Source organism: Lotus japonicus, chromosome 1 (genome assembly GCF_012489685.1).
Source record: "Lotus japonicus ecotype B-129 chromosome 1, LjGifu_v1.2".
Taxonomy (NCBI): domain Eukaryota; kingdom Viridiplantae; phylum Streptophyta; class Magnoliopsida; order Fabales; family Fabaceae; genus Lotus; species Lotus japonicus.
Genome location: NC_080041.1, coordinates 121,177,780 through 121,203,660, shown reverse-complemented (window position 1 = coordinate 121,203,660; position 25,881 = coordinate 121,177,780). Strand labels below are relative to the sequence as shown.

The 25,881-nt window shown below is 36.8% G+C and overlaps 3 protein-coding genes across 4 annotated transcripts; 1 reads left to right on the top strand and 2 right to left on the bottom strand.

The window, feature by feature from the left end:
* Positions 1–717: 717 nt before the first annotated feature.
* On the top strand, positions 718–2,847 carry LOC130729975 (uncharacterized). The gene is made up of 6 exons (XM_057581839.1): positions 718–903; positions 1,249–1,341; positions 1,476–1,574; positions 1,828–1,869; positions 1,949–2,180; positions 2,406–2,847. Exons 1-6 carry the CDS (start codon positions 781–783, stop codon positions 2,654–2,656), a joined length of 840 nt encoding a protein of 279 aa, XP_057437822.1. The 5' UTR covers positions 718–780; the 3' UTR covers positions 2,657–2,847.
* Positions 2,848–4,109: 1,262 nt separating this feature from the next.
* On the bottom strand, positions 4,110–9,393 carry LOC130729977 (uncharacterized). Of its 2 annotated transcripts, none has more exons than XM_057581841.1 (5): positions 9,246–9,393; positions 8,445–8,724; positions 7,018–7,132; positions 4,972–5,090; positions 4,110–4,414 (listed from the first exon to the last, which is right to left on the bottom strand). In XM_057581841.1, the coding sequence occupies exons 2-5, from the start codon at positions 8,666–8,668 to the stop codon at positions 4,363–4,365; spliced, it is 510 nt and encodes a 169-aa protein (XP_057437824.1). In that variant the 5' UTR covers positions 8,669–8,724; positions 9,246–9,393; the 3' UTR covers positions 4,110–4,362. The 2 variants fall into 2 exon arrangements, with proteins under 2 accessions (XP_057437824.1, XP_057437825.1); XM_057581842.1 differs by having other exon boundaries at positions 8,445–8,701; positions 9,246–9,357.
* Positions 9,394–11,867: 2,474 nt separating this feature from the next.
* On the bottom strand, positions 11,868–24,607 carry LOC130729974 (COP9 signalosome complex subunit 2). The gene is made up of 12 exons (XM_057581838.1): positions 24,379–24,607; positions 22,808–22,900; positions 22,301–22,379; positions 21,708–21,948; positions 21,539–21,613; positions 21,281–21,415; positions 13,905–14,092; positions 13,557–13,625; positions 13,364–13,454; positions 12,867–13,001; positions 12,346–12,458; positions 11,868–12,243 (listed from the first exon to the last, which is right to left on the bottom strand). Exons 1-12 carry the CDS (start codon positions 24,386–24,388, stop codon positions 12,153–12,155), a joined length of 1,320 nt encoding a protein of 439 aa, XP_057437821.1. The 5' UTR covers positions 24,389–24,607; the 3' UTR covers positions 11,868–12,152.
* Positions 24,608–25,881: the final 1,274 nt, after the last annotated feature.

Genomic DNA, 25,881 nt, shown 5'->3' with positions numbered 1-25,881 from the left:
AGAACCAGAATTTCATAACACATTTATATCAATCATCATCAAGCGCTCGTCCCAAGTCGAGTTTCCTAAGGTAATGAGTCTCTGCCTAAGAAGCAATCACAAAGCTCGAGAGGAAAACGATGCAACATGCAACCTCCTCTGCCCTTTTTCAATCAATTATGCCCATGTACTTCTTGCCATAAATTGAACGGTTCCCTGAAATCATCGTCATACCTTAGACTCCGAACGACGATGACCTAACCTAGAATTCCCCTACTTTGGTCTTATGTAAGGCGTGTAATAGTTTGTCAAGGTACACTCTATTCCAATATGTTCTCATTTTCTAACTATCTTCTGACAACTTGGTCGTCGTAGTGTTCTCACTCCTCTAATGTAAAAGGTACATTCTATTTTTTCTAGTTCGCTCCTCTTATATCTCTCTTATCCATTGCTTTCTCTCTAGTAAATGTGAGTGAAATGAGTGTCAACATAATTAAAAAAAAAATTGAGTGTCAACATAGTTTTTTCATATACCAAACTTTATGATTTTTGTAATGGGAACTTGTGTGTAACAGACTACTACTAGGTCCAGTCTAATAAGAGAGTTGTTGACTTGACCCAAATAGAAAAAAACAAAAACAAAAATATAAAACAAGATGGCTGTTGGAATTTTGACCAAAAAAATAGTGGTTGTTGGAATGAGTGGCTTAAATATGGAGGTAGGTAAGAACGTGCTTAGTCCTTACAAGTAAGCCAACTTCCAAAGCTTGTGGTAGTGCAGCAGCCAGAGAAATAGTAAAGATGGAAGGAGAAAATGGAAGGAAGCTGAAAATATTGTGCCTCCATGGATTCAGAACCAGTGGGAGTTTTCTGAAAAAGCAAATCAGCAAATGGGATCCTTCTATTTTCTCTCAATTTGATTTGGTAACATTCATCTTTTCTAATGTTACAGTGCCAAGTGTGTGTATTAAGCATTTTTTTTACTTTTAAACCTTGTTCTAACAGATTTAACTTCTTCCTTTACTTGACCAAAAACAACTTCAAGCATGCCAAAACACTAATCTAGACAGCAGTGCCACCAAACCGTAATGTAACATAATTGCAACCTTAATTTAATGTTGTGGAAATTGCATTAGTGTTGGTTTGTGATCAGCTCTTGTTCATAATAATTGCCAATGTTATTTGGAATTATATAACATAGTTCAAAGCTTACTATTAACCAAAAAGCTATATTATGTGTAAATGTGAGAAAACTGTTTTTGGTAATAGGAATTCCCAGATGGTAAATTCCCTGCTGGTGGGAAATCTGACATAGAAGGCATCTTCCCTCCACCTTACTTTGAGTGGTTTCAATTCAACAAGGTAAAAATACTACCTCCTAGTCTCTTTCATTTCAGATTCAAGTGACTAGCAATGAGATTATCAAACTTCATTTGTGTTGAATTAGAGGAAAAGAATTAAATTTTATTGAACATATGTACATAACTCCTACTCAGGAATTCACAGAATACACTAACTTGGATGAATGCATCTCATACTTGTGTGAATACATCACCGCCAATGGCCCTTTTGATGGTTTCCTTGGCTTCTCACAGGTAAAGATTCATAAAATGCTCTCAATGTCAATTGCTTTTAGAGTTCACTAGAGTATTTTCCATTTATGTATAGCTACTATTTAGTGCATATTTGGAAAGCCTTCAACAACTGATTTTAAAGTCTGAATAAATTTTGGGTAGAAGCTCATGTGAGTTGTGACAAGCTTCTAGGTTTCAGAATTGATTTTGAAGAAAGATAAGTAGATCGAAACATGCTATTGACTCATTTTCCTCCTTCTTTTACACAAATCAGGGCGCAACACTTTCAGCACTTCTAATAGGCTATCAAGCACAGGTGACTTATTACTGCCATTTGATTTATAACTTAATTCAACCTCAAAGCTCTTGAGTAATAATCAACATGAAATTCACAGGGGAAGTTGCTGAAGGAGCATCCACCCATTAAGTTTTTTGTATCAATATCAGGTTCCAAATTCAGAGATCCCACGATATGTAATGTTGCATACAAGGACCCCATCAAAGCTAAGTCTGTTCACTTCATTGGTGAGAAAGATTGGTTGAAACTTCCTTCTGAGGAGCTTGCCTCTGCATTTCATAAATCCCTTCTAATAAGGCATCCACAAGGTCACACTGTCCCACGTTTAGGTATGCTCTCTCTCGCACACATGCGAGCAAACCTTTAGTACTCTTGTATTACTGAAGACTCAATACTCCGTCTCAAACATACATTCTATGTGTCATTATGTTAAGTAGTACATACTACAGCAGCATTGTAGGTTTTTTTGCCACACAATCACACATAGGGTGTCAATACTTCCTGCTTATGATTTTTACACAAGAAATTGAACTTCCCTTGCATATTTCAAATAGATGAAGTTTCCACCGGTCAGTTGCGGGATTGGGTTGCAGGAATCCTTGGTGAACCAAAAGATGGTGAACCAAAAGATGGTGAACCAAAAGATGGTGTCCCAATTGGTGAGCATGAAACACGCCATGAAGAAAAGAAATCAGAGGAGAAAGGGAGCAAGGTAGAAGTTAATAGTACCAATGGAGACAAAGAGGTAAATGGAGTGGAAATAAACAAGGGGGGTGCTGAGACAGTAGAGGTGGCCCAAGCCTGAAGTTCAAAAGCAACTGAAATTTAATAGAAATTATAATGCCTGTTATGTTGTCTTGATCTTTAATGTGATTGTAAAGACATCCCTTGAGAAAAATGATAAGGGAAAAGAGGAGAAAAACATTGAGTAATTCTGAACTGTATCTGAAAGTAATTTCTGAATTCAATGAATATAGATGCAAATTTTGAGAGTAATTCTGAACTGTATCTGAAAGTAATTTCTAATATAATGAGAGCTTTAGAAGCAGTTAGATGTAGCTGAAGCAACAGTAATAAAGAGATGTGGTTTGCAAGAGAAAAGTTTTGTAGTACCAAACCATGATCAAGTATACCCTTGAGGTACCTGATAATCCTTTTTCACTCTCTTCCAGTGATCATTTATGGGTTATGAAAGTAAATGACACATCTTGTTCAAGGAATAACTTTTTGTAGTAGTGCTCGGGCTGGTATTTGTTGAGCTGGCAGTACTCGGGTCAGTAGTTGTCGGGTTGGTAGTTGTTGAGATGGTAGTTATCAAGTTGATAGTGCTGGTGCCGGTATTTGTTGGGCTCGTAGAGCTCAGGCTGGTAGTTGTCGGGTTGGTAGTTCTCGCCTTCTCGAGTAGGTAGTTGTCGGCTGTGTTCGTGCTTGTATTGTTCTAACCAGTAGTTCTAGGGCTGGTAGTGCTGAGGCTGATAGTTATCAGGGATCAGGGAGGTAGTGAAGTGACATGTTAGCATAGCTAAGGAGAGATAAGCCAATTTGAAAGTGTCAATATTTTTCTTCCAACACTATCATTTTGATTGTGATTGTGTGGTTAAATGACTCGATGAAAAGTCCTCATGTCAGCAAAGTACTCTACAGGGATCCAAACTCCCTTTCCCCCAATCTGTATGCATACCCTCAAGTTTATGATTGAATTGTAACTCAACCATCGTTCTAAACTGAGTCAAAGTTTTAAAAAAAATGAGGCTCGTTCTTGAGAGGTTATGACTACATATTTCGAGTGCAGGCATCCACACGTGTGAGAAAATAGAAAAAACCATGCTGCACACCATCTAAAGGAAATCAGGCCGCAAACACTAGTTCTAAAGGAGCATGGACCATCTTTTATAATCGTGTCTCTAACAGAACTAGCAAAAAAGAAAAGGGCAACACCATGCTGCACACCATCTTCTATATGATTGTCACCGGGGTAGCAAAATGAGAAGGGTTCTCTCTAGATCTCATGTTCTACATCGGGAACCACAAGTTCCAAAAATAAGGAAAATGATTTGTTGACACCCTTTTTATAATACATGAAAAGAAAAAAGTGAGAAATATAATGAGCGATGTCAAGAAAAATATAAGAGAAAAACACGAAGAAAAAGTAGATGGAAACTTGTGAGGGTGTGAATATATCAAAGTTTTAAAAATAATACAAACATTGACATCCGATGCCCCCAAAACATCATAACAACATGAGTATGACGCATTAGTAGAAATTGGTAAGACCCATAAATAATCATAAAAATTGTAATTGGTAAGATTTTCCAATGGAATTTCCACCACAAAAAAAATAGTTACTCATAAATTATGCAAGAAAAAACTCTGTAATCATCCACATAAACCAAAATGAGTAGTTAGCCATACATATGTAAGGCAGTGACAAACCATAAAAAGTTAAGAACAATGCATTATACAACACAATCGTTCATCATCAACAGTAGTGAATTGGTAGCAACTCAGCTTCTATGCAATACCCCTCACATACTGGTCCAACGTTGTATTGAACAGCTCACACCTACGAAAATCCATCAAAAGCTTATCGATTCAATTAACTTTCTTGCCACAAAATAAATAAATAAAATCCCTGAACCCATGATATGCAAGAGGCAAATTAACCAAAAATGGCAGTTAATTTGCAGAATATCAACTTGAATTAAGACTATGAGCCCCCACCCACCCAGCACAGTAACAGGATGCAGTTGTAAACTCATCCAACAAAAGAAAACAGAGTGTTGCTAGAGATGGTTTCTCATGATATCTGATACCCAGAACCAAAATTTAAAACCTTGCCTGCTGTGGCAATGTTAATTCTATCATTTTTCATATGAAGTAAAAATGGGAAGATAAAAAAGGTGAAGAGAAATCAATGGCCCATTTGACTGTGGAAGAAGAATAAGCGTGATAGAAAACTGAGCATGGGAGCCACATGAAACAATTCCTCTGTTTTAAGAAAAAAAAAAGAAAACTGCACACAAATGACAATGAGACCACAAATGCACAGGACAATAATGCCATTCTTCTTTTGGTAAATAGACAAGCATGTCATTTACAGGGAAGTATAAATTCTGTTACCTGATAGGAGATCCGGGTGTATAGAGTGGATTCTTCACAACATATTCAACATACAAATTGTAGATATACTTCAAGGATTCCCGTAGATCACCAGTTCTAGGATGAGTCACCAAGATAATCTACACGGAGCGTGGAAATCATGGCAGAGTGACAATACAATCAAAGAAACATATATGAACATTACTACATTGATTGTATTTCTGAAAGCATATATGTTATTTTTGTGACTCCTTTCTGTAATATATCTGTTGAATTGCTAAAATAGCTCATGGTGTTACTAGAGCTAAGTAGTGCATCTTACTTCACACAACATCTACTACAAAACTGAAAGAAAAGTACAGTGTAATCAACAGAACTCAATTATCCACTAACGTTATGTTGACAGATAAATGTCAGACAGAGATCATAACATAATAAAAGCATGACACTAACTATTCTAAAGCAGAACCTCAAATACATACGGATTGGGAGAAAAACAGCACTATAATTCAGTCATTACTTCATTTTTCTTGAATTCCCACCGCAATACCGAAGACTTGGATGTATATGCTGCCCATAGTTATTGTGAAATATGAAAGTTTCAGCTTCATTTCATAAAATGAGACATGTTTCAGAAGTGTTGTGCACAAATCAAAATTATCAAAGTTGATAAGAACAAGAAAATTAGGAGCTACGAATGGATTTAGCTTCCATTTAAACCATGGTTGAAAAGTTGAATGATGCCAAGATAGAAACATATCCCCCCCCCCCTCCCAAAAAAATCTGATTAGGTATGCAAACATAATATGGAAAGACTCTTGTTCATGGAGAATGAAAATATTATTTTCATGCTTAGTGTGTTTTCATGTTTAATTAGAAATTTTGGATTCATAATTTGGGAATCTAGTCAGCTCCTAATATGTCCTCTTATCAGTCAGATCATAACTTCATTTCCTCAGTCAGCTGTTTCAGTATTAATAATGAATAACTGGAGGCTTAGGTCATTATAGCAGAGTGAGATTCTAAAAATTCTTGAAATGCAAATAAAACTGGAAAATGACACTGCAATGGACCTCCTATTTCCTCACTACCAGCCTTAGGATAGGCTTCCTGATTTCTCGCATCATGTTAATTCTTTCCTACCTTTCCCTAGTCCCTCCAAGCCTTACCTATTTCCCCCTCCACTCACAACGATACTTCCCCAATCTTTTCTCTCCAACTCATTGTTCCCCTCCAGCCCCATAATTAGCTACTCAATTGGCAGCACCTCTCTTGTCCCATAGTCTCTTATGGGAATTACTCTCCTGCCATCCCTGTTCTTCTTTGATAAGAACCTTGGGAGAACCACACCACAAAAGCTAGCGGTTGTAGTTGGAGAGCCCAAGGCCTTATAAACCCCACATTAGAATCCCATACTTCCAATGTGGGACTCTCAAGTCCCGTACTGTGCAATTGGGTTCCTAGCATCCCACCACGCTCTGAAGCCCCGGCACCCACGCAGGCTGGTTGTGCACTAGCCCTTTGACTAGTCTTGGGCGAACACTGCAATGCTAGCGTCACCACCCGAACCGCTCGTTTGCAGCTGAGAGACATAGAGGAAGGCTCTGATACCAATTGATAAGAATCTTGGGAGAACCACACCACAAAAGCTAGTTGTTGTAGTTGGAGAGCCCAAGGCCTTATAAACCCCACATTAGAATTTGCAAGTCTGTCAAAAAGTTATCTCAGGCAAAAACTCAAATCCAAAGATCAAAACATGGTGTTTTAAATTTGTCTCCCCCCACCCCCTTCCTGTGCTCTGTCACTTCAGTGTTTCATTCACAAATCACAACTGAGGTATTTAGGTGAACAAACCAACATTTTTCTGATATAAAATGAGATTAATATATATAACAGAAAGATACAGAATTCCAAATAAGTGCCAAATAGCTACAATAATCAATGAACAAATACGCAGAAGCCAAGGGGGTGCAAAACATTTTGACACAAATGCATAGAATAAGTAGTGATTGTATCCACAAGGATCTATAAAAATATAAAAGGAAACACAAATTTGTTGCAGCTGACCTTTATTCCCGACGGACTTTCCATGAAACTAAGTTTGTATGTATTAGTGCGAAAACTATGAAATGAACAACCTTGGCCAGGTAACTGAGGCACACCGAGATTTCCTTTCTCCGCACTGCACAATAGGTTGGAGAACAATGAATTAAATCTACCAGTGCAATCTACAATGTATACAGCAGAAACAATAATATCAATATAATTCCTTTAATAATTAACAAAGATATCTATCATAATATCCATTCCTGTCATAACTGCAACAATAAACAAGCCAAGATAGTCAAATATAAAATATGCAAAGCACAAAACACACATGTGATGTTATATGGAATAGATGAATCATGAATAAGGGACATGAGAAAACTAGTAGAACCATGATAAATAATAACAGATGTATCAGAATAACCAAAAGTTCTATTTAACCTTGTTGATAAAATTAACCAAAAATGTTATTTGTAGGCATATAATGAAGTCAAGGAAAATCATACACCATAAACTTACCCCACATGTTAACAAGGCATAGAGTAAATAAAAATTGACAGAGTTCTGTACCGGTGAGCTATGAGTCCATCAGGTAATTACTTAGGGTTTCCTCTACTTAGGGTTTGATACAATTTTAGAGTTTGGACTGGGCCTAACTCTACCTCAAAGCTAGCTAATGAGGTAAGGATTATCCAAGTATTTATTAGATCTAACCCTCACGCGTAGGACTAAATATATGGGGAGCGGAGATTATAGGACAATTATTTATTGCCTTGAGGACGCCGCGAGGCTAGGTAGATTGCCCTGAGAAAGCCGCGAGGCTAAGCAGATTGTATTAAGAAATCCGCGGGGCTAGGATGGTTTTTGGACAAAAGTGGGTGGCCCAATATCAGATGTAGGATTGGCACCAATACCATGTTGAAAAAGATAAAACTCAAAAGCGTCAAGTGAATACATGTGTCTCAATTATACAAAAGACGAAAATATAAATCCTAAGAGTTGTAAAACAAGGATTTATAGTTACCCACTTACCCTAATTACCGTAATCCCTAAAAATATACAGCACCTAATCAACCCATAATTACTCAATTTAGATTATTTTCAACCATTAATTACAAGTCCATTTTAGCATACACAGCTAAAAACTAGTGTATTTTAAAATGCAGTTCTGTCACCTTGGCACAATTATCAGCTTTTCATGTTTTGGCACTACAAGTATAGTCCATGTATTGCATAAGAAAATAATGTCTTTTGCAAAAGCTTCCCTAGAGAACACAGAAACTACAATGACTTCAAGATAGAAATAACTTGACAAAGGAAAGCAAACTTTGCAACACCAAAACACAAATTTACATTAGTATTCCTTGCATTAGAATAAGAGCATAAGCAATGTTAAGTTACTTTATCTACCTCAAAATGAACCTTTGAAACTCGAGAGTTAATCATACCTAGTGGGGTCCATCTTGGCAGTTAATGACTTAAGCGAGAAAAGCAGACCAAACATCAACTTATGGTCTTGCTGGGCATTCAACGTCCTGAGGGGGCGATTCCACTCCCTATAGAGCAAGCATACACCATTCCTATTGAATACATAAATCATATGGCCATTGTTTCCTGAAGCTGTCGGCGCAGGTGGCGAGGGACTTATCTCAGAGCCCCCAAAGAATTGCATTCTTGATCAACAGGGATGAAGGATAGATTGATACTAACAAAAAAAAACCAAAATCCCTGAAATATATACTAATCACATTAAGCACAGTAATTCACAATAGGCCAGCAAATGCATTCAAGTACACAAGATTGGAGTCAACAAAATTAAGAGTATACAAGGAAAAAATGAAAAACAACAAACAAGGGTGGGGGTCAATCTTCTCCATAACTCATTGCAAACATCAACATTTGCTTGGATGTAATCATCATGATCATGGTTTGATTTATAACAGGGACTGATTCATCAAACAAATACCACAATAATGATAACAAAAACAAGGAGAAATCTCCAACAAAATCAGATTATAAAGCTACCAAATCAAAGCCCAAACCCTTGTGCCTAACCCAGATATGAAGTTTCAAAATCAACGATGAGCAAAATTGTGTGGGTATCAATGAAACCTCCAATCAAACACAGATTTTGACAAGGAAAAAAACCACCTTTCTCTAATTCAACACAGTTTAACACAAAACGTAAGACCCAGAAAACGAAAACCAAACGGAAATGCATGAAGTTGAAAACCCAGATGAGAATTCACCTTGTTCGCAGAAAGATTGAAGCTTTGCAAAGCGGAGAGGGGAGGGAGTGAGACAATGAGAGAGAGAGAGAGAGAGAGAGAGATCCACCTGAGCTAGAGAGTATAGTGGTTTGAAAATACTACTATTTTTTATTTTTTATTTTTATTCAATTACGTAAGTAAAAGTGTGTTAAGTGTTATTTTACAATAATATTTTTACGAAAAGTATATAATTTTATGAGAAAAAGTTTGATGCACCGGTGTAAAGTTTTTTTACACCGTCAACCAATCAGATTTTAAGGATGTGAGAAAATCTCTCTTTTCATTTAATTTCTTTAATTGACATGTCACATCCTTGAAATCTGATTGGTTGACGGTGTAAAAAAACTTTACACCGTCGGTGCATCAAAATTAAACTCTAATTTTATTAAGGGTTAATGTAAAATTAGTCCATAATTTTGTATGCAAGTTTGATTTTGATCTCTCAATATGGAAAAATAACATTTAGTGTCAGTCACTTTTATAATTACTGACTGTTTTTCACGGTCACTAAATATCAGTTTTCCAACGAATGACTAAAATCATACTAGCCTATAAAATTATTGGCTAATTTGACCATTAACCATTTTATTGATTAGAAGCAGATACGTGAGAACGTAAGAATAAATTATAACTGTTATATTTAATTATAAATGGTCAACATTAAAGTTAAGTCATTTGAATTTTTTGTAAAAAACCAAATAATTTTTTTAGGTGACTACAAGATCAATTTACAAAAATTACATGACATTTGTAGGTGATCAAAAGATCAATTAACTCCTGAAGGAGACCATAAAAAATGGCCTATAAGTAGTTGCATTAAGGCTAGAGCAACAAGATCACCTATTGATCTGAGGTAGCGTTTGGTAGACAGGTGGGAAGGGAACGGAACAGGACACATGAGTTCCGTTCTGTGTTTGTCATGTTTTTAAGATGGAACGGAACGGGATAAAAGGCTCTAGGAACGGGACACTTTGGTTCCCTGGAAAAGGGTGGAAAGGAAGGGAACGGAACGGAACACTCTCTTAAAACTTTTGCAAGTTCAAAAATATCCTTAATTTATATTTGACATTTTATGTATCTAAACAGTTTAAAATCACTTCTAAAATTGAAAGCACTTATTATATTTGTAGACAAAGTTAAATGAAAATCTATTTTTTCAAAAAAATCACTTAAAATAAAATCAATTATTTTTTCAAACGTAAAGTCACTTGTTGTAAGCAATGATAAATGAGCTAATTAGAGTGCGTTTGATTCAACTTATTTTGAAAAATTACTTTTTAATCAAAAAATCATTTTTAAAATCAAAAAATCACTTTTTTAATCAAAATCTCACTTTTTGTGTTTGTTTCAGGTGAAGCTGAAAACAGATTATTTGAAACAGTTACTTTACCTTATCATGAAAATCTACGATGATAGATGAGAGGAGATAAAAAAAAGTGATTTTAATTAGAGTAGTCAAACACGAATCAACTTAATTAAAATATAATCAATTATTTCTTCAAAAGTAAAATCTGTTTTTGTAAGCCATGATAAACGAGTCAATTAGAGTGCGTTTGATTCAATTCAACTTATTTTGGAAAAATCACGTTTTAATCAAAAAAATCACTTTTTTATTCAAAATCTCACTTTTTGTGTTTGTTTCAGGTGATGCTGAAAACAGATTATTTGAAACAGTTACTTTAGCTTATCATGAAATAAAAAAGTGATTTCAATAAAATACTAAAACAACTTCAACAATATATAAGTGATTATTTTAAAGAAATAAGTGATTATTCATGAAGTAAGCAATAACAAACGATTTTTATGCAAAATGTTCAATTGAGTTCAATTTGTTTTCCTCAATCAAATATTAAACATGCAGGGTTATATATGTAATTAAAATCATGGTTCTGTTCTATTGACTTAGAGTTACCAAACACAACACACAAAACATTATTGTCCTGTTCCATCCTGTTCTGTCTCGTTCCGTTATGTCCTGTTCCGTTTTGTCACCAAACGCTACCTGAGTGTCTTCATAATAGTCTTGATGCGGTACAAGTATCCAGGGGCTTATTTAGAACCTTTGCTAATCGATTTGAGCTCAAATTGAACTTGAGTAGTAGATTGTGCTTGTATCTGAGCTTGGAAGAAATTGCTTTTCTTCCCAGATTTGCCAAGAATGTACACTATTGAGTATTGATCATTGTGGTAGCAAAGAATCTTAAAAAGACGAAAGTAACTAAATTGGATACTTTGGATTGACTACACCATTTTCAATCCAACTTAAGCCAAGTGTAGAGCATAAAATCTAATCGCTCCCATTCTGAATAAGTTGGATCGATTACACCATTGTCACAATCTTCTCAAAATTTGCCACAACATTGCAGTTTGTGTGCCCTAATGACATCTTCCATTTGTTGTCACCACTGAGGAAATTTGATTCATCAAGTTAGGTACTAATAGTGTGCAAAAACGTGATTCTCAATTTTCTGCATAGGAGAAAGGGTTGCTAGTGGAAGCCATGGATGAAGGATCAATTGAACCTCATCTTATTACGATATCGAGAAACAAGATTAAGGAGAAAAGGAGTAAAACATCACAATTTTGAACTAACACAATAAGTAACAGCGACTAACATGCAACTAACACAATCAAAAGCTTAACTGAAAAGTTTAAGGCTAACAGCAATATAACTACAGAAGTAAAATAATAAACTACAGCATTCTGTACCACCCTTGATTCATGAATGTTTCAAACAATTAAATTTTATAAAGTAAGAATAACAAGCGCCAGTTTGATTTCACTATTTAGAGTAATATAATCCCGACTTTGCATACAGGGAGCTGTTCACAACAAAACTGCTATTCCGGGCAACAAGACGATAATCCTTCCGCCAAACACTATGGTTTAACCAACTCTGTTGCTGATAGTTTGATAAAGAGATTTTAGCTGTGTGTTCCATTTGTCTACAGCTGTGTACTTTTTCATTCCTTTCGACCTGAATCATGTATTTTTAATGTTAACAGAATACCCAGTTTATATACACAATATTATGAGTAGACTAAATCCAGTTGAGAGGAATTAAAATATAAAAACTGACCTGTCAGAGCGTTCTAAGAGCCGATTCACTTGATCAATGTGTCCTTGAATTCTATTGTCCAAAATAAGGGACACCAGTAGCTGCTCAACATCATGCTCAGGCACATTAAGTTCCTGCAAATTAATGGGGTTTATTGCATCAAAAATATTAAGATTAAACATAACTTAAGTGCCTCATAAGTTCAATGTAAAAATAAATATTTCTTATAAGAAAAGGAAAGAGCAACAGCCATCTGCAAGAACGGAGGAGAATCAGTGCACAAAATAATGTTTGGCTTAGTCTCTTCACAATGAGCAGACTCTTACCCAACTAACATTATCCCATCACCCCTTAAACCAGGGAGTGGAAGGAATGGCTGAGTTATCAAGTTGTATTTAAATATTTTTTGAAAGAAAAATGCTGTATTTAGCAATGTATTCTCCTTTAATCCTTTTTTAATTCCATTAATTTGTTTGATGGGCTGGGGGCAGGAGTAGCTGAGAAATTAAGTTGAAATGCAACGTGGGGTAAGTAATTTATACCTTAGATATAAATGGGATCCTGATCCTTGTATAAGGTTTGATGAGCTTCAGCAAGACTTGAGTTCTGATATTCTTTAGCAGATCCTCAATGTAATTTCTAATGAATGGATCATCCATGATGGTTCTTCTATTACTCTGGAAGGCAAAATATCCACATTCATTTCCAACAAACATTGGATACAAAATAAGAGAAAGTGTTGAGATCAAATTAGTGCAGACATATTCTCATTCTAGGCTCAATAGAATACAACAATAACAACCAAAGTTTTATCTAACTAGGTGTAGGGCTATAAAGTCCACTCATGAATCAAGCCCTATCATAGACCATTTTAATCTATATCTCTTACTGGTTTTGCCAATAACTTTCCTTGGCCTACCTCTCTAACTATTGGATTATTCACCATCTAGCCTACCCTCTTTTAATGCTTCTAAGGGTCTTCTTCACATATTCCCAATCCACCTAAACAAGAATAAAAACCAAGTCGCAGAAAAATTACCTTCAAGATTTTCTCAAATTCCAATATTTCATTCCTTTGATAGGCTGCTATCAAATTTGTCATTGCCAAAATTTCAGGGTCATTCTTGTATCTGAAATACATATTGGAAATAAAAACAAAACTCAGTTAAATCAAGGAATGAGAGGTCTGAAAAATGATTCAAGTAAACATGAATAAAATATAGAGGGCTTACGGCTTTGCCTCCTGTCCATCAAATGGATTTACTTCCGACTCCATCAACATGTTGGCAAGAACAAGGTACCTGGCAAATAAAACCATTTATGGAAGAAAATAATAAATACAAAGAAGAATGCTTGAAGATAAGTATAAATGCTAAAACTGAGGAGAATAATATGGATTTTAGAAGATAAGTATATCTATCTTTGTAAAAATTAATAAATTATAACTGAAATGACTCAAATGAGTAGTTAATTTAATTGTATTTTTTGTAATTTAAAAATGTGAAATGCATAGATATGTCATTGTAGAAAATGTATGGAACTGAAAATCAAAGTGAAAACTAAAAGGATGTGTTGCTTACTTCAAGCATTGGATACGCCTCTGATTCCCAGCTTCATCATAATTCTTAAAAGCTTCAAAGAAATCCGTAGCTGCATCAGCCCACTGGCGCTCTGCCATATGCATTTTCCCCCCACATTCATGGATTATTCCCATTATTCTTGGATGGGGAATTGCTGACTTAATAGTGAGTGCTTTCTGGTAAAGTTGCTGCATTCAATATTTAAAAAATTTCAGGGTTTTAGGAGTAAGAAAAAGGAAACATATACTTGGAATAGTAAAATTATATTAATATTCTGAGTGTAATAATGTCTAACAAATATTAAACTCTAACCCCTTTTAATCCAAATATTAGGCACCTAGTTAATTAAGAAAACAAATCATGAAAATGCAATAGATATGGAAACACACATAAGAGATCATCAAAGATACTCTAAAAATGATAAGAAACAATAATGACATTATAAGATACTTTCTAGATATTCTGACACACCCTTCAAGGCGTCACGCTTAAAACTTACTAAGAAGTTTGTCACCAATGAACCCTTTGAAAATCAAAATCAAAAATATTCAGAGTATAATGATGTGAGAAGTCGAGCATTAATCCCATTTATACTAATATTGAGACTCTAATCCTAATTAGTTAAGGATTTAAATCATGAAACATGAAACATGGAAACACTAACAAGAGATCACTAAAGATACTGAATAAATACTCCCTACGAAAATGAATTAATGATATTATGAAATATTTTCTATACTAAGAGTCATATCCATCAAGTATCAAGTCTTATTTGAGTGATGGCAAGTGCAGATGTTGAGCACGGCAAGTTTCCAACCTGCTAAATATTTTTAATAAGACACCTCATGAAAGTGCTCAACACATGTCATCTAGTGTCATACGAGCGTTAGTATCAGAAAAGTATATGATATAATCAAACACCTCAAGAAGGAGAAGTGTCATGCAACCATGTTAGACACACTAAGCACATCACTGAAATTACAATGAAATTATGAAAGAATGATGGAAAATCAAGTGGAATGCAAATAACCATATAAATAGCAAATAGTTGAGATGAGTAGAGAGAAAAGGGGGAAAGAGGAGAAGGAAGCTTAAAATGTAGTTTTCTATGTTAAATTGCATGCATAACGCCATATATAATTTATATTTTTAACACAATTTCATATGGACTAAGGAAGAGGGTTTTACTTTTCTGTTGGATAGGAATTAATAGGAAAACCAGAGAAAGAGAAAAAGATTTGCATATGAAATATTCACTATGAATTGTTAACCGATACAATGAGGATTGAATCCTTATATAGGATTGAAGAAGCTTGCTCTACAAGCTAAACTAACAGCTAAGCTAACTCTAACTGAATGGTAACAACCTCTAACAGAATTGACAGCTGTTCCTCTAACAGAATTGACAGCTGTTCAAAACAGAATTAACAACTGTGTCCAGCTGGCATTCCAGCTGGCACACACACACTAAGCATAACCAATATTTTCATATCACCTATATACTCTAATACACCCCCTCAAACTGAAGGAGGTGACAAAAGCTGAAGCTTGTCAACTACATTCAGTTTGTCCTTGAGCTGTAGAAACCTTGTTGGGGAGAGAGCTTTGGTGAAGATGTCAGCTTTTTGATGTTCAGAGGGCACATGCTGAACAAGGAGACTCTTGTCCTGAACCTTCTCTCTTACAAAAAATATATCCATTTCCATATGCTTAGTTATGGTGTGCAAAATAGGATTGTGAGTCAGCAACACTGTGCTCATGTTGTCACAATAAACTGTAGGAGTAGTAAAGGGAATTTTCAGTTCTGTGAGTAAAGATTGCACCCATAACAGTTCTGCAGTAGTATTTGCTAGACTCCTATACTCTGCCTCAGTGCTTGACCTTGCAACCAGAGTCTGCTTCTTAGCTGTCCAAGAAATAAGATTGGAACCAAGAAAAACACATGAGCCTGATGTGGACCTGCGATCATCAGGGTCAGATCCCCAATCAGCATCACAGTAGGCAATCAAAGGGAGAGGCCTGGTCATGGAACATGGTTGAAGAAGTACACCATGAGTAAGAGTGCCCTTTAGGTATCTTAGAATCCTTTTGACAGCTTTCCAATGCTCCTCATGAGGTTGTGCCAGAAATTGGCACACCTTGTTGACTGCAAATGAGATTTCTGGGCGAGTAATGGTTGCATATTGAAGTGCACCAACTACACTTCTATACTCAGTAGGATCCTTTAGAACAGAACCTTCATGTTTGGAGAGTTTGACGCCACATTGCATAGGAGTGGAAATAGCTGCAGCATCAAGCATGTTGACTTTGGTGAGAAGGTCTGAAATATACTTAGTTTGATTCAGCAGCAAGCTTCCACTAGTCAAATGAGTGACTTGAACACCCAAAAAATAGTCAAGTTGACCAAGCTGTTTTAGAGCAAAAATAGAATGAAGTTGAGTTGTAAGTTGTTGAATGAGAGTCATAGAAGCCCCAGTGATGATGATATCATCCACATAAACAAGCATGTAAATGCAGCCTTGTGAGGAATAGTAGGTGAATAAGGAGGGATCACACTTGCTGGCTTGGAAACCAAACTTGATGAGAACCTCTTTCAGCCTATGAAACCAAGCTCTTGGAGCTTGTTTGAGGCCATAAAGGGCCTTTTGCAACTTGCAGACCAGATTCTTGTCCTTGTGCTCAAAACCAGGAGGTTGTACCATGTACACCTCTTCTTCCAACACACCATTAAGAAAAGCATTGTTGACATCCAGCTGTTGTAGTGGCCAGCCTCTTGAAATAGCAAGTGAAAGGATAAGTCTCACTGTAATAGGCTTCACTACTGGGGAAAAGGTCTCAGAATAATCAAACCCTTGGACTTGACTATAGCCTTTAGCCACCAGCCGTGCTTTGTACTTGTTGATAGAGCCATCAGGATTCTCTTTGATTCTGAAAATCCACTTACACCCCACCGCTGTTCTGTTAGTTGGTAGAGGAACAAGAGTCCATGTACCATTGTTCATAAGAGCTGTGTACTCTTCTTGCATTGCCTTATACCACTTAGCATCCTTCATAGCTTGCTTGACAGAAGTTGGTTCCATGTGAGTAAGTAACAGAGTGGGTTGTAACCTTGGCTTGACAATTCCTGATTTGGCTCTAGTTTGCATAGGATGACTGTTAACAGCCACTGGAGGAGCTGCAACAGCCACTGAAACAGGAGTATCAGCTGGCTGATCATGAGCAGAAGATAATGCTGGGGAAGTATCTGCAGAAACTGATGAAGAAGGAACATCTGCTGAAACAGTAACACTTGGAGGCTGCTGCAGTTGTGGTGAATCAGCTGAACCTGGTGAGGAAAAGCCAGAACTAGCCAATGCAGGTGGTGTAGTGTGTGAAACTATAGGGATAGTAGATAAAGGGAAAAACTCAGCTGAGGTAGAAGAAGTAGTCTCATCAGGAAAAAGACTAGGATAGGGAAAGCGATGTTCATGAAAAAGAACATCTTTAGAGATATAAATTCTACCAGATTGATCCAAACACTTGTATCCTTTGTGATTAATTGAGTACCCTATAAACACACACTCTTTGGAATGCAAAGACAATTTAGTAGAATTATAAGGTCTAAGAAAAGGAAAGCAAGCTGACCCAAAGACCTTTAGACTCTTAAAATCAGGATGTTGACCATACAATTTGAAGTAAGGACTTGCACCTTGTAAAGTTGTTGTAGACATTCTATTTATGAGATAAGTGGCAGCAAGAAAAGCATGATCCCAGAAATGCAAAGGCATTGAGGCATGAGACAACAAAGCTAAACCAGTTTCAACTATATGCCTATGTTTTCTCTCTACACTCCCATTTTGATGGTGAGTATGTGGGCAGGTAAGTCTATGAATAATTCCCAACTTCTGAAAATGAGAGGATAAGGGTTTAAATTCCCCTCCCCCATCAGTTTGGACACTCTTAAGTTTGTGACCAAACTGCAACTCAACCATAGCTTGAAAATTGATAAAAGTAGCACAAGTGTCTGATTTTCTCTTCAAGGGAAATATCCAAGTATATCTAGTACATGCATCAACACATGTTAGAAAATATAAAAACCCACAAGAGGATTCCAGAGAGGCTGGTCCCCACAAATCAGCAAAGACAAGTTCAAAAGGAGTATTGTAAACTGCAGTAGAAGGAGAAGAAGGTAGTCTATGAAGTTTACTCAGACAACAAGCCTTGCAAAAGGAAAACACACTTTTATTATTTGGAACAGAAACATTACACAAAGAAAGAGTATGTTTAAGTACATCATGATGAGGATGACCTAATCTTGAATGCCACAAATCATAAAGAGAAATGCTACTACCACTATTACAATGTGCTGAACCAGAAACAGTAGATGAAACAGGAACAGAATGCACATCATTATTGCACTGAGTTATACTAGAAACAACAGGAGAAACAGAAGCAGAATGCAAACTAATAGCAGAAGTTGCTTTATTTTCTGCAGACTTGGAAGCTAAGCAAGCCTGTGAAGACCTTGACAAAGACTGAGAATGTATAGAGGACAGAGAAGAAACATTGACAGCAGGTTGTGAGCTAGCTTTGGTGAGTGGTCCATCAAAGTAGTATAGACCATCATCTCCAACAGCACCAGTGAGAAGAAGCTCATAAGTGTCCTGATGACGAACACAACAATGATTGGCATGAAAAGTGAAGAAAACATTATTATCACGAGCAAAACGACTAACACTAACAAGATTTTTAGTTATAGAAGGCACAAGAAGAAGCTTTTTAAGAATTAAACTAGCTGTAGGATTAAAAGAAGAAGGAAGAGTGGCTGAACCTATAGACTGGATTGGCAGTCCTTGACCATTTCCCACCAGAAGCTGATCCTGTGTTGGTGATGGAATATGATCCACAAAAATGCCTGGATTGTTAGTCACATGGTGAGTGGCTCCAGAGTCAGGGCACCAAGCTATCTGTGATGAATTCTGTGTAGGAACAGTAGCTAACATGGCCTGAGGAAGCATTCCAGTAGAGACTTGTTGCTGTGGTGGCCTAGGAAATTGAGGTGATGGAGCAGAAGGTGCTGAGAACTGACCCTGAGGAGTCCAAGGACGAGCAAATTGCATTCCAGCAGCTTGTGGATAAGGCATTTGTGGAATACACCAAGGAGGCCATTGAGGCATGCCAGAAGGTTGAATAGCACCTGAACCATACTGAGGAAACACTGAATTACACGAAGCATAAGGAGAAAACCCAAAATTGGCCATAGAGGGAAAACCCCCAAATTGCATTGAAGGAAACCCTAAATTGACACCAGGAGCAGGGTAATTCTGACCAAAATTCCCAGATTGACCAGAATTGGTACTGGAATTAGCATGAGGACTAACTCCTGAGGGACGCGACCAACAAGAAGCTGCATCATGGCCCCATTTGTTGCAGTAAGTGCACTGGACATTGCGTCCTCTTCCGCGCCCGCGTCCTCTGCCATAGTTTCCAGAATTGCGATTTTGATCATCGCGATTCCCATAACCAGAGTCAACAGCAGCATCGACTGGCTGGAAAGGAGCGACAGCTGTCGCTGGAGGTTGCGTCGCTGGTGGCGGCGGCGCCGGAGCAGGCTGAGTCCACAAAGCTTGTGGCGGCGGCGCCGGTGTTGTAGAAGACGCAGACGGCGCTGTCGCTTGCGTCAGAAACACCGAAGGAGTGGTTTCTGCGAGTTTCTTCTTCCGCATCCTGTCAAACCGCGCTTCATGAGAGATCACCATGGCTTCCACTTCAGAGATTGTGTAATAGGTGGTTTGATTGTAGATAACAGTCATCAAAGCACTGTATTCTTCTGAGAGACCATCGAAAATCGCTTCTAGATGATCACGAAAGGTGACAGGTTCTCCAATTGAAGCAAGAGTATTCACAATTGTCTTGATTCTTTGCAGAAACTCAGAAGCAGTTTTTGTACCTTTTGTGATGTTCTTCAGTTCATTCCTCAACTGTGTTGACTGAGCACGTGATTTTGCATTGAAGAATGAGTGAATTTCTTCCCAAATCTGCCAGGAGTGCACACACTGAATCACATTTGGAAGAATTGAAGGTGAAAGAGTAGAGAGAAGCCATGTGAAGAGGAGTGAATCTTGTTGCTCCCAATCTGAGAATGCAGGATTCACATTCTCTGTGATCCTATCTGCATCAGTCAAGAACTTCTCAGGAATCAGAGGTGGATCTTGCACAAATTTCTGAAGCTTGTGTGATCTGATGACCCCTTCCACTTGTTGTTTCCATGAATAGAAATTGGAGTCATCGAGCTTGATGCTCAATTTGTGAGAAAACGCTTGAGAGAGAGTGTTTGTAGAAGAAGAAGAAGAAGGTAAGGAAGGAGATGAAGCATCCATAGCCATGGATCTTAGGCTCTTGATACCATAATAGGAAAACCAGAGAAAGAGAAAAAGATTTGCATATGAAATATTCACTATGAATTGTTAACCGATACAATGAGGATTGAATCCTTATATAGGATTGAAGAAGCTTGCTCTACAAGCTAAACTAACAGCTAAGCTAACTCTAACTGAATGGTAACAACCTCTAACAGAATTGACAGCTGTTCCTCTAACAGAATTGACAGCTGTTCAAAACAGAATTAACAACTGTGTCCAGCTGGCATTCCAGCTGGCACACACACACTAAGCATAACCAATATTTTCATATCACCTATATACTCTAATAGGAATATCTGGGATTAGAAAACACAGAGATAGTTGCTATTGGAATTTCTTTGTTAAATATTATTAGTATAGACAATATGTCTCCTAGGTCATGATAGCACAATTATCAATATTCAAGAGATAGATTGATCACAGGGATAATCACCATTACAGCCTTTAATTTACCAATACATCAATATTCTACCAACCTTACTGCCCACATATCCAAATCATGTACCAATTTTTCAACAATAAACTGCAAACTCCCACGAAAGTTGTTGACTTTTAGAGACTTGGCCAATCTTGGCATTTAGAAGTATAGAAATATAATGATGATAATTGCCTCCTTTTGAGGGAAGAGAAACCAAAATAAAATATATCAATGGAGAAAAAGTTATATTTCAATTTCATCAATCTAAAATCTCCCACTATTCTTTAACCAATAATAAAAACAGATATATAGAATATGTGCAAATCATAATCTTCAATATAAGCAAAGTACTGAGACATCAAGGTGTTTATGCAAACTCTATCTTACATTCTTGATCGACACAGTTAGTTCATAACTTCATATGGAATGAAACTAATTTAAAAAGATCATTTGAGAAATTGTGCTTATTCCAGAAAAAACCGCTTAAAATTGCAGAAAAAACCGCCTAAGAATTGAAGTTACATTACTTCTCATGAAATTTATTGATAAATGCTGACCTTGAGTTTTTTGTTGTTCTTTGTCTCTGTGTACATTTGAATTTCTATTGCATAAACCTCCAAAAGTTGGGTTCCTTTCTTATGGTCATCTGTACCATCTTCTCTTTGACAAGACCTGTGAAGTTCCTTCAGGATCTGACAAAGTCCAACAAATCATTAAACTATTGAATCCACTAGATATAGATACACATTACAGGCATTCAATTTATGTTGGAAGTAAGCTACGCCGTAGCGCAAAAAAAAAACGGAATAAATTACCTTACTCATCCGTCCATATTCCCCAATATCAAAGAAAATTTTACAAAGCTTGAGATTTGTCTTAAACCACAATCTCTGCAAAAATGAGTGACATAAAAAAATAAATATTAGATCACATAATGGGAAGTACCATGAGTAAGTAACAAAGAAAACGTCAAATGGAATCAACCTCATTCTTTGCTTCTTCAAGGGCTTTCAGAGTTGTCTGGTAGAATTCCTGCAGAAGACCAAAGTTCTGACTTGCTGAACCTGATACATAGTCCATAATGCTGTTTATGCATTTTTCACTGTAATTACGGGTCACCGCTGACTTAATATAAGTCAACATCTCCCTGTAGGCTTCCATCATCTCTTTATATCTTCCAAGTCGATAATAAAGTTTGACAGTTTGCTTTAGAGCTTTAAATCCCCTGGAAACATGTGAAATAAAATGACATGCATTGCATAATTGTTTGTTATTACTGGAAAGATTCTAAGACAATAAAAATGTGCCATAGATGTAATAGAAATAAGGGAAGAGATGCATGAAACAAATACATTAGAAGAATTAATTCATTGAAATCTTGGTTCAACCAACTAAAAGAAAGGGTTTTTTTTTTCAAAATAGAAACACAAGCAGTAAGCAAGTAACAGATCATGAAACTAATAATGGTACAAAACATGGCTACAGCACACACATAAAGTCACATTACCATTTAAGTTCACTAACTCCAACATCCATAGTTTTATTACTATTCAGCAACCAGATAATAGAGTGCTTACCATTCTGCCTTTTCTTGCTCCATGCGTACTACCTCAGCAAAACCAGAAAGTGCACCTTCTGGATCAGTTTCAACCAAACCTAAAAGCAAACAGAATAACAATGCTTTAAAAAACTAGTATAAAAGAATAGATCAACCAGCCTTGACCCACAAATAATGAAACATTCTCACAACTTTGCAAAAGAAATTTAAGAAAATAAAAATTATTTAATGAATCACTTCTTAATTTATTTCAAAAATAAAGAAACACATAACTAAACCCAAATCAACATGTAACAAATCAAATATGTAGTTCCATCCAATCACGATGCTTATAAGATGACTTATCATAAGAAGGTGCCATCAAATTTTGCCAGAAAAATCCAATCATAGAACACTGACTTGCACAAATTAGTTCAAGACACGACCTAATTTCTAAAGTTGACATCAACTTTCCAAAAATAAGCCGAATCTTCACAACTCATGAACGCGAAAAATAAGTGAAAGTAATAACATTTGTCGGAAATACCTTTTGAATTGTAATATTGATTCTCAATATCAACATCTTGCTCCTCTTGCTCCTCATCAGAGTACTCAAATCCATAGTCCTCCATATCAGCATCTATAGCATAACAGAAGCAAACACTTGAGTGTATTTAAATCAATTTGCATAAATGAAACAAACTATTACGACTATATTCAAAACGAACCTCAAAGTCAATATTAATCCTGTAAATGCGAATAAAAGGGCAGCCCGGGGCATTAATGCTCCCGCTATGCGCGGGTCCGGACAAGGGTCCAACCACATGGTCAATTGTATGCAACCTTACCTTGTTTTCGACACAAGAGGATGTTTCTAAAACTTGAACCCGTGACCCTTAAATCCCGTAAATGCAATGTTTTTAAAAAACCAAGGCTCTCGTTCAATCCCGTAATGTGAACATTTCAAAAAAGACTAACCAGGAAACTTCCTAGGCAAATAACACCCATCAAACTACGGGTGTCTGGTTCCACATTTGGCAACCCCGATAATCGGGATAGATTTATGGTTCGCATTCAATGTGCATTAGAACGTGTTCTCAACACCGGCCGGCATAATTGTGGACAATAATCAGTTGACTTATCAATTATCTTTCTTTTTGTAATTGCATGACTTCATATCACGGGATTTGCGCTATATAAAGCACATTATAGGAAAATCGCTGTTTAGTGGGGCAAGGTCTTGTTATTGTTTTCCTAATCACAGGTGTACCGACCGGGTCATCGGGCAGACAGACCATGGTTATGGGGCCCCAATAAAATGTGAAGGACGGCCCAAAGCATGGAGGCCCATCAAAGAGTGTTGGAACATTCGGGAACGTGTGTAACCTACTAGGCAGAGGCAGGGCAGACGTTGCTATGACCGAGTCTTCAGGGATTTCCAGGGTTAAGCTCACCCCCGTTATTATATTTTGTTACCCACAACCACTTCTATTCAATGTACCTAGACATTTAGGATGGACGACCTAACTATTATATAAAGGTGGTCAATCGTACCCATTGTATGTTCACTTCTTTTTACTTTGAATACAACTAGGTTTTCTTTCACATTCAAGCTACTTAGTCTTAGGGTTCTTTCGAGAACAACAAGTATGTTGAGGAAGTTGCATTCAGTGTATATACAATAATCAGCTGCATTGTCTCCCTATACACAACCCACAAGATCATTGAAACATAAAAACATCAGAAAACTCAGTTTTACTCAAAGCTTCACTATTTTCATTATAACAAACTGCCCTAAACACCGGTATCACCACATACAACGGAACCCACCAACACATAGTCATCAATTACCGATTCACAGACACATTCTAGGGTTTTAGAGTTCGTGCTCAAATTGCAACCACTACGAAGTAAATGCCACGAAAACCCAAAGTTAAGGTCAAAAATTTCCCTACCGAGTGAAAATCACGCATGTGATTGTGATCAAAGCAGGATTCAAAAAATCGAAGCTTATTGAAATCAAAACAGAGAATGAACAAAAAAAATACATGAATAAAGGAAGCGATTTAGCTTGAGAACTTGCGAGGGCACGGAAGAAAGGGAGAAAAGAGCGCGTACCAGAAGCCATGTTGTTGCTGTTGTGCGAAATCGATTGAGTTTGAGGGTTCCGAGTTAGGGTTTTATGGTTGGAACCGGCGAGTCTGCAACACCGAGTTGGACACTCGGTTGATAGTGGGAATCCGGTGAGGGAGTGCAGAGAACTGAGAGAAGGGGAAGGGGAAACGAGAAGAAAAGGAGTAATAGCAGTGATGCGTGTCTCGGCTTCTTTTTTTGTTTTTGGTCTCGTGTGCCTAGGCTTCTAAGCCCATTCCAAGGCCCATATAAATGCATTCGGGCTCAGCCCAGATGCTTGTTAATTTTTTCTTTCATGTTTACATGTATTCTTTACGAGTGACAATTTTGTTCCAGCTGAGAACATTCGGAGTAACTCTTTTAGCGGGGTTTTTTTTTTTCCATTCATAAAATTCGAACCGGATACCTTACTTAAAGGTAATCAAGCATATATCACTTGAACCAACCATCCGGAAGGATTGTCTTTTAGACCCCATTATTTATTATTTACTAATTACAATTACAAATAACTATAACAAAAAAAAACTTTATGCTTTTAGATTTTAATTTCAAAGGGAATAAGTGTGTGAATATAGTAAAAATGGGGGTCAAAGAATAATTATTTTACCAAAATTGAATTCCACAATTAATCAAGTGTTGGTTCCAGCGCCCGTACCTAGCGCATGGGCGCCCAAGACAAGTCTAATGCTTGAAATTTGAAAATTTCATCACTCATGTGTTTGTTCACCATCATAACTCATTTAAGTCATGTGTTTGCTTTATTCCTCTATTGTTTCCCTTCCTCAGCTAGGGCAGACATATGGGAGACACCTGGGAGGTGGAATGGAGGTTGAGGGGCTTTGTTAGAGCTTGATGAATCTTCCTCATTTCATGATCATGTCTTCCGTAGTTTCTTCTCATGCGTCTTCTTACATGTATTTATGTGTAGCTAAACCTTATGTACTAGGAAGTGATTTTTATGATTCTATGACTATGTAGAGATTATGAGAGTATGATTCAGTTTATCAAGACTTGGAATTGAATTGGTACTTTTTCCTTTTCTAAAAAGTTTATAGAAACACTCACATGGAAAAAATTCAATTCTTTAACGGTATATTTTCAATTCAAATAAGCACATAACTTCGGGCGCTTAATTGTCCAAATCAGCATATACTTGGGCGTAACATAATTCCTTTTTGCACCAACCAAATATGTCATTATTGCAAATTTGACATCTTAAAGTGACAGAAAAAATTAAATCATTTGTTTCGTTGCTCTTTCATGTTGCATTTCTAAGAATAATCTCAAACATGTTTGTTCCTAGCTTGGGCAATCACGAAACATGTATCCACTGTCTACATGATTGCTCACATGCTCGCGAAATCTAGTTCAAGTGCAGTGTTCCTCCATTTGCAATGTTCTTGCACAATTACATGTGAACTTGAATGACTTTTCTTATTCATTATTACGAGCACGAAAGGTATTATTTGCCGGATTCAGTGCCAGTGA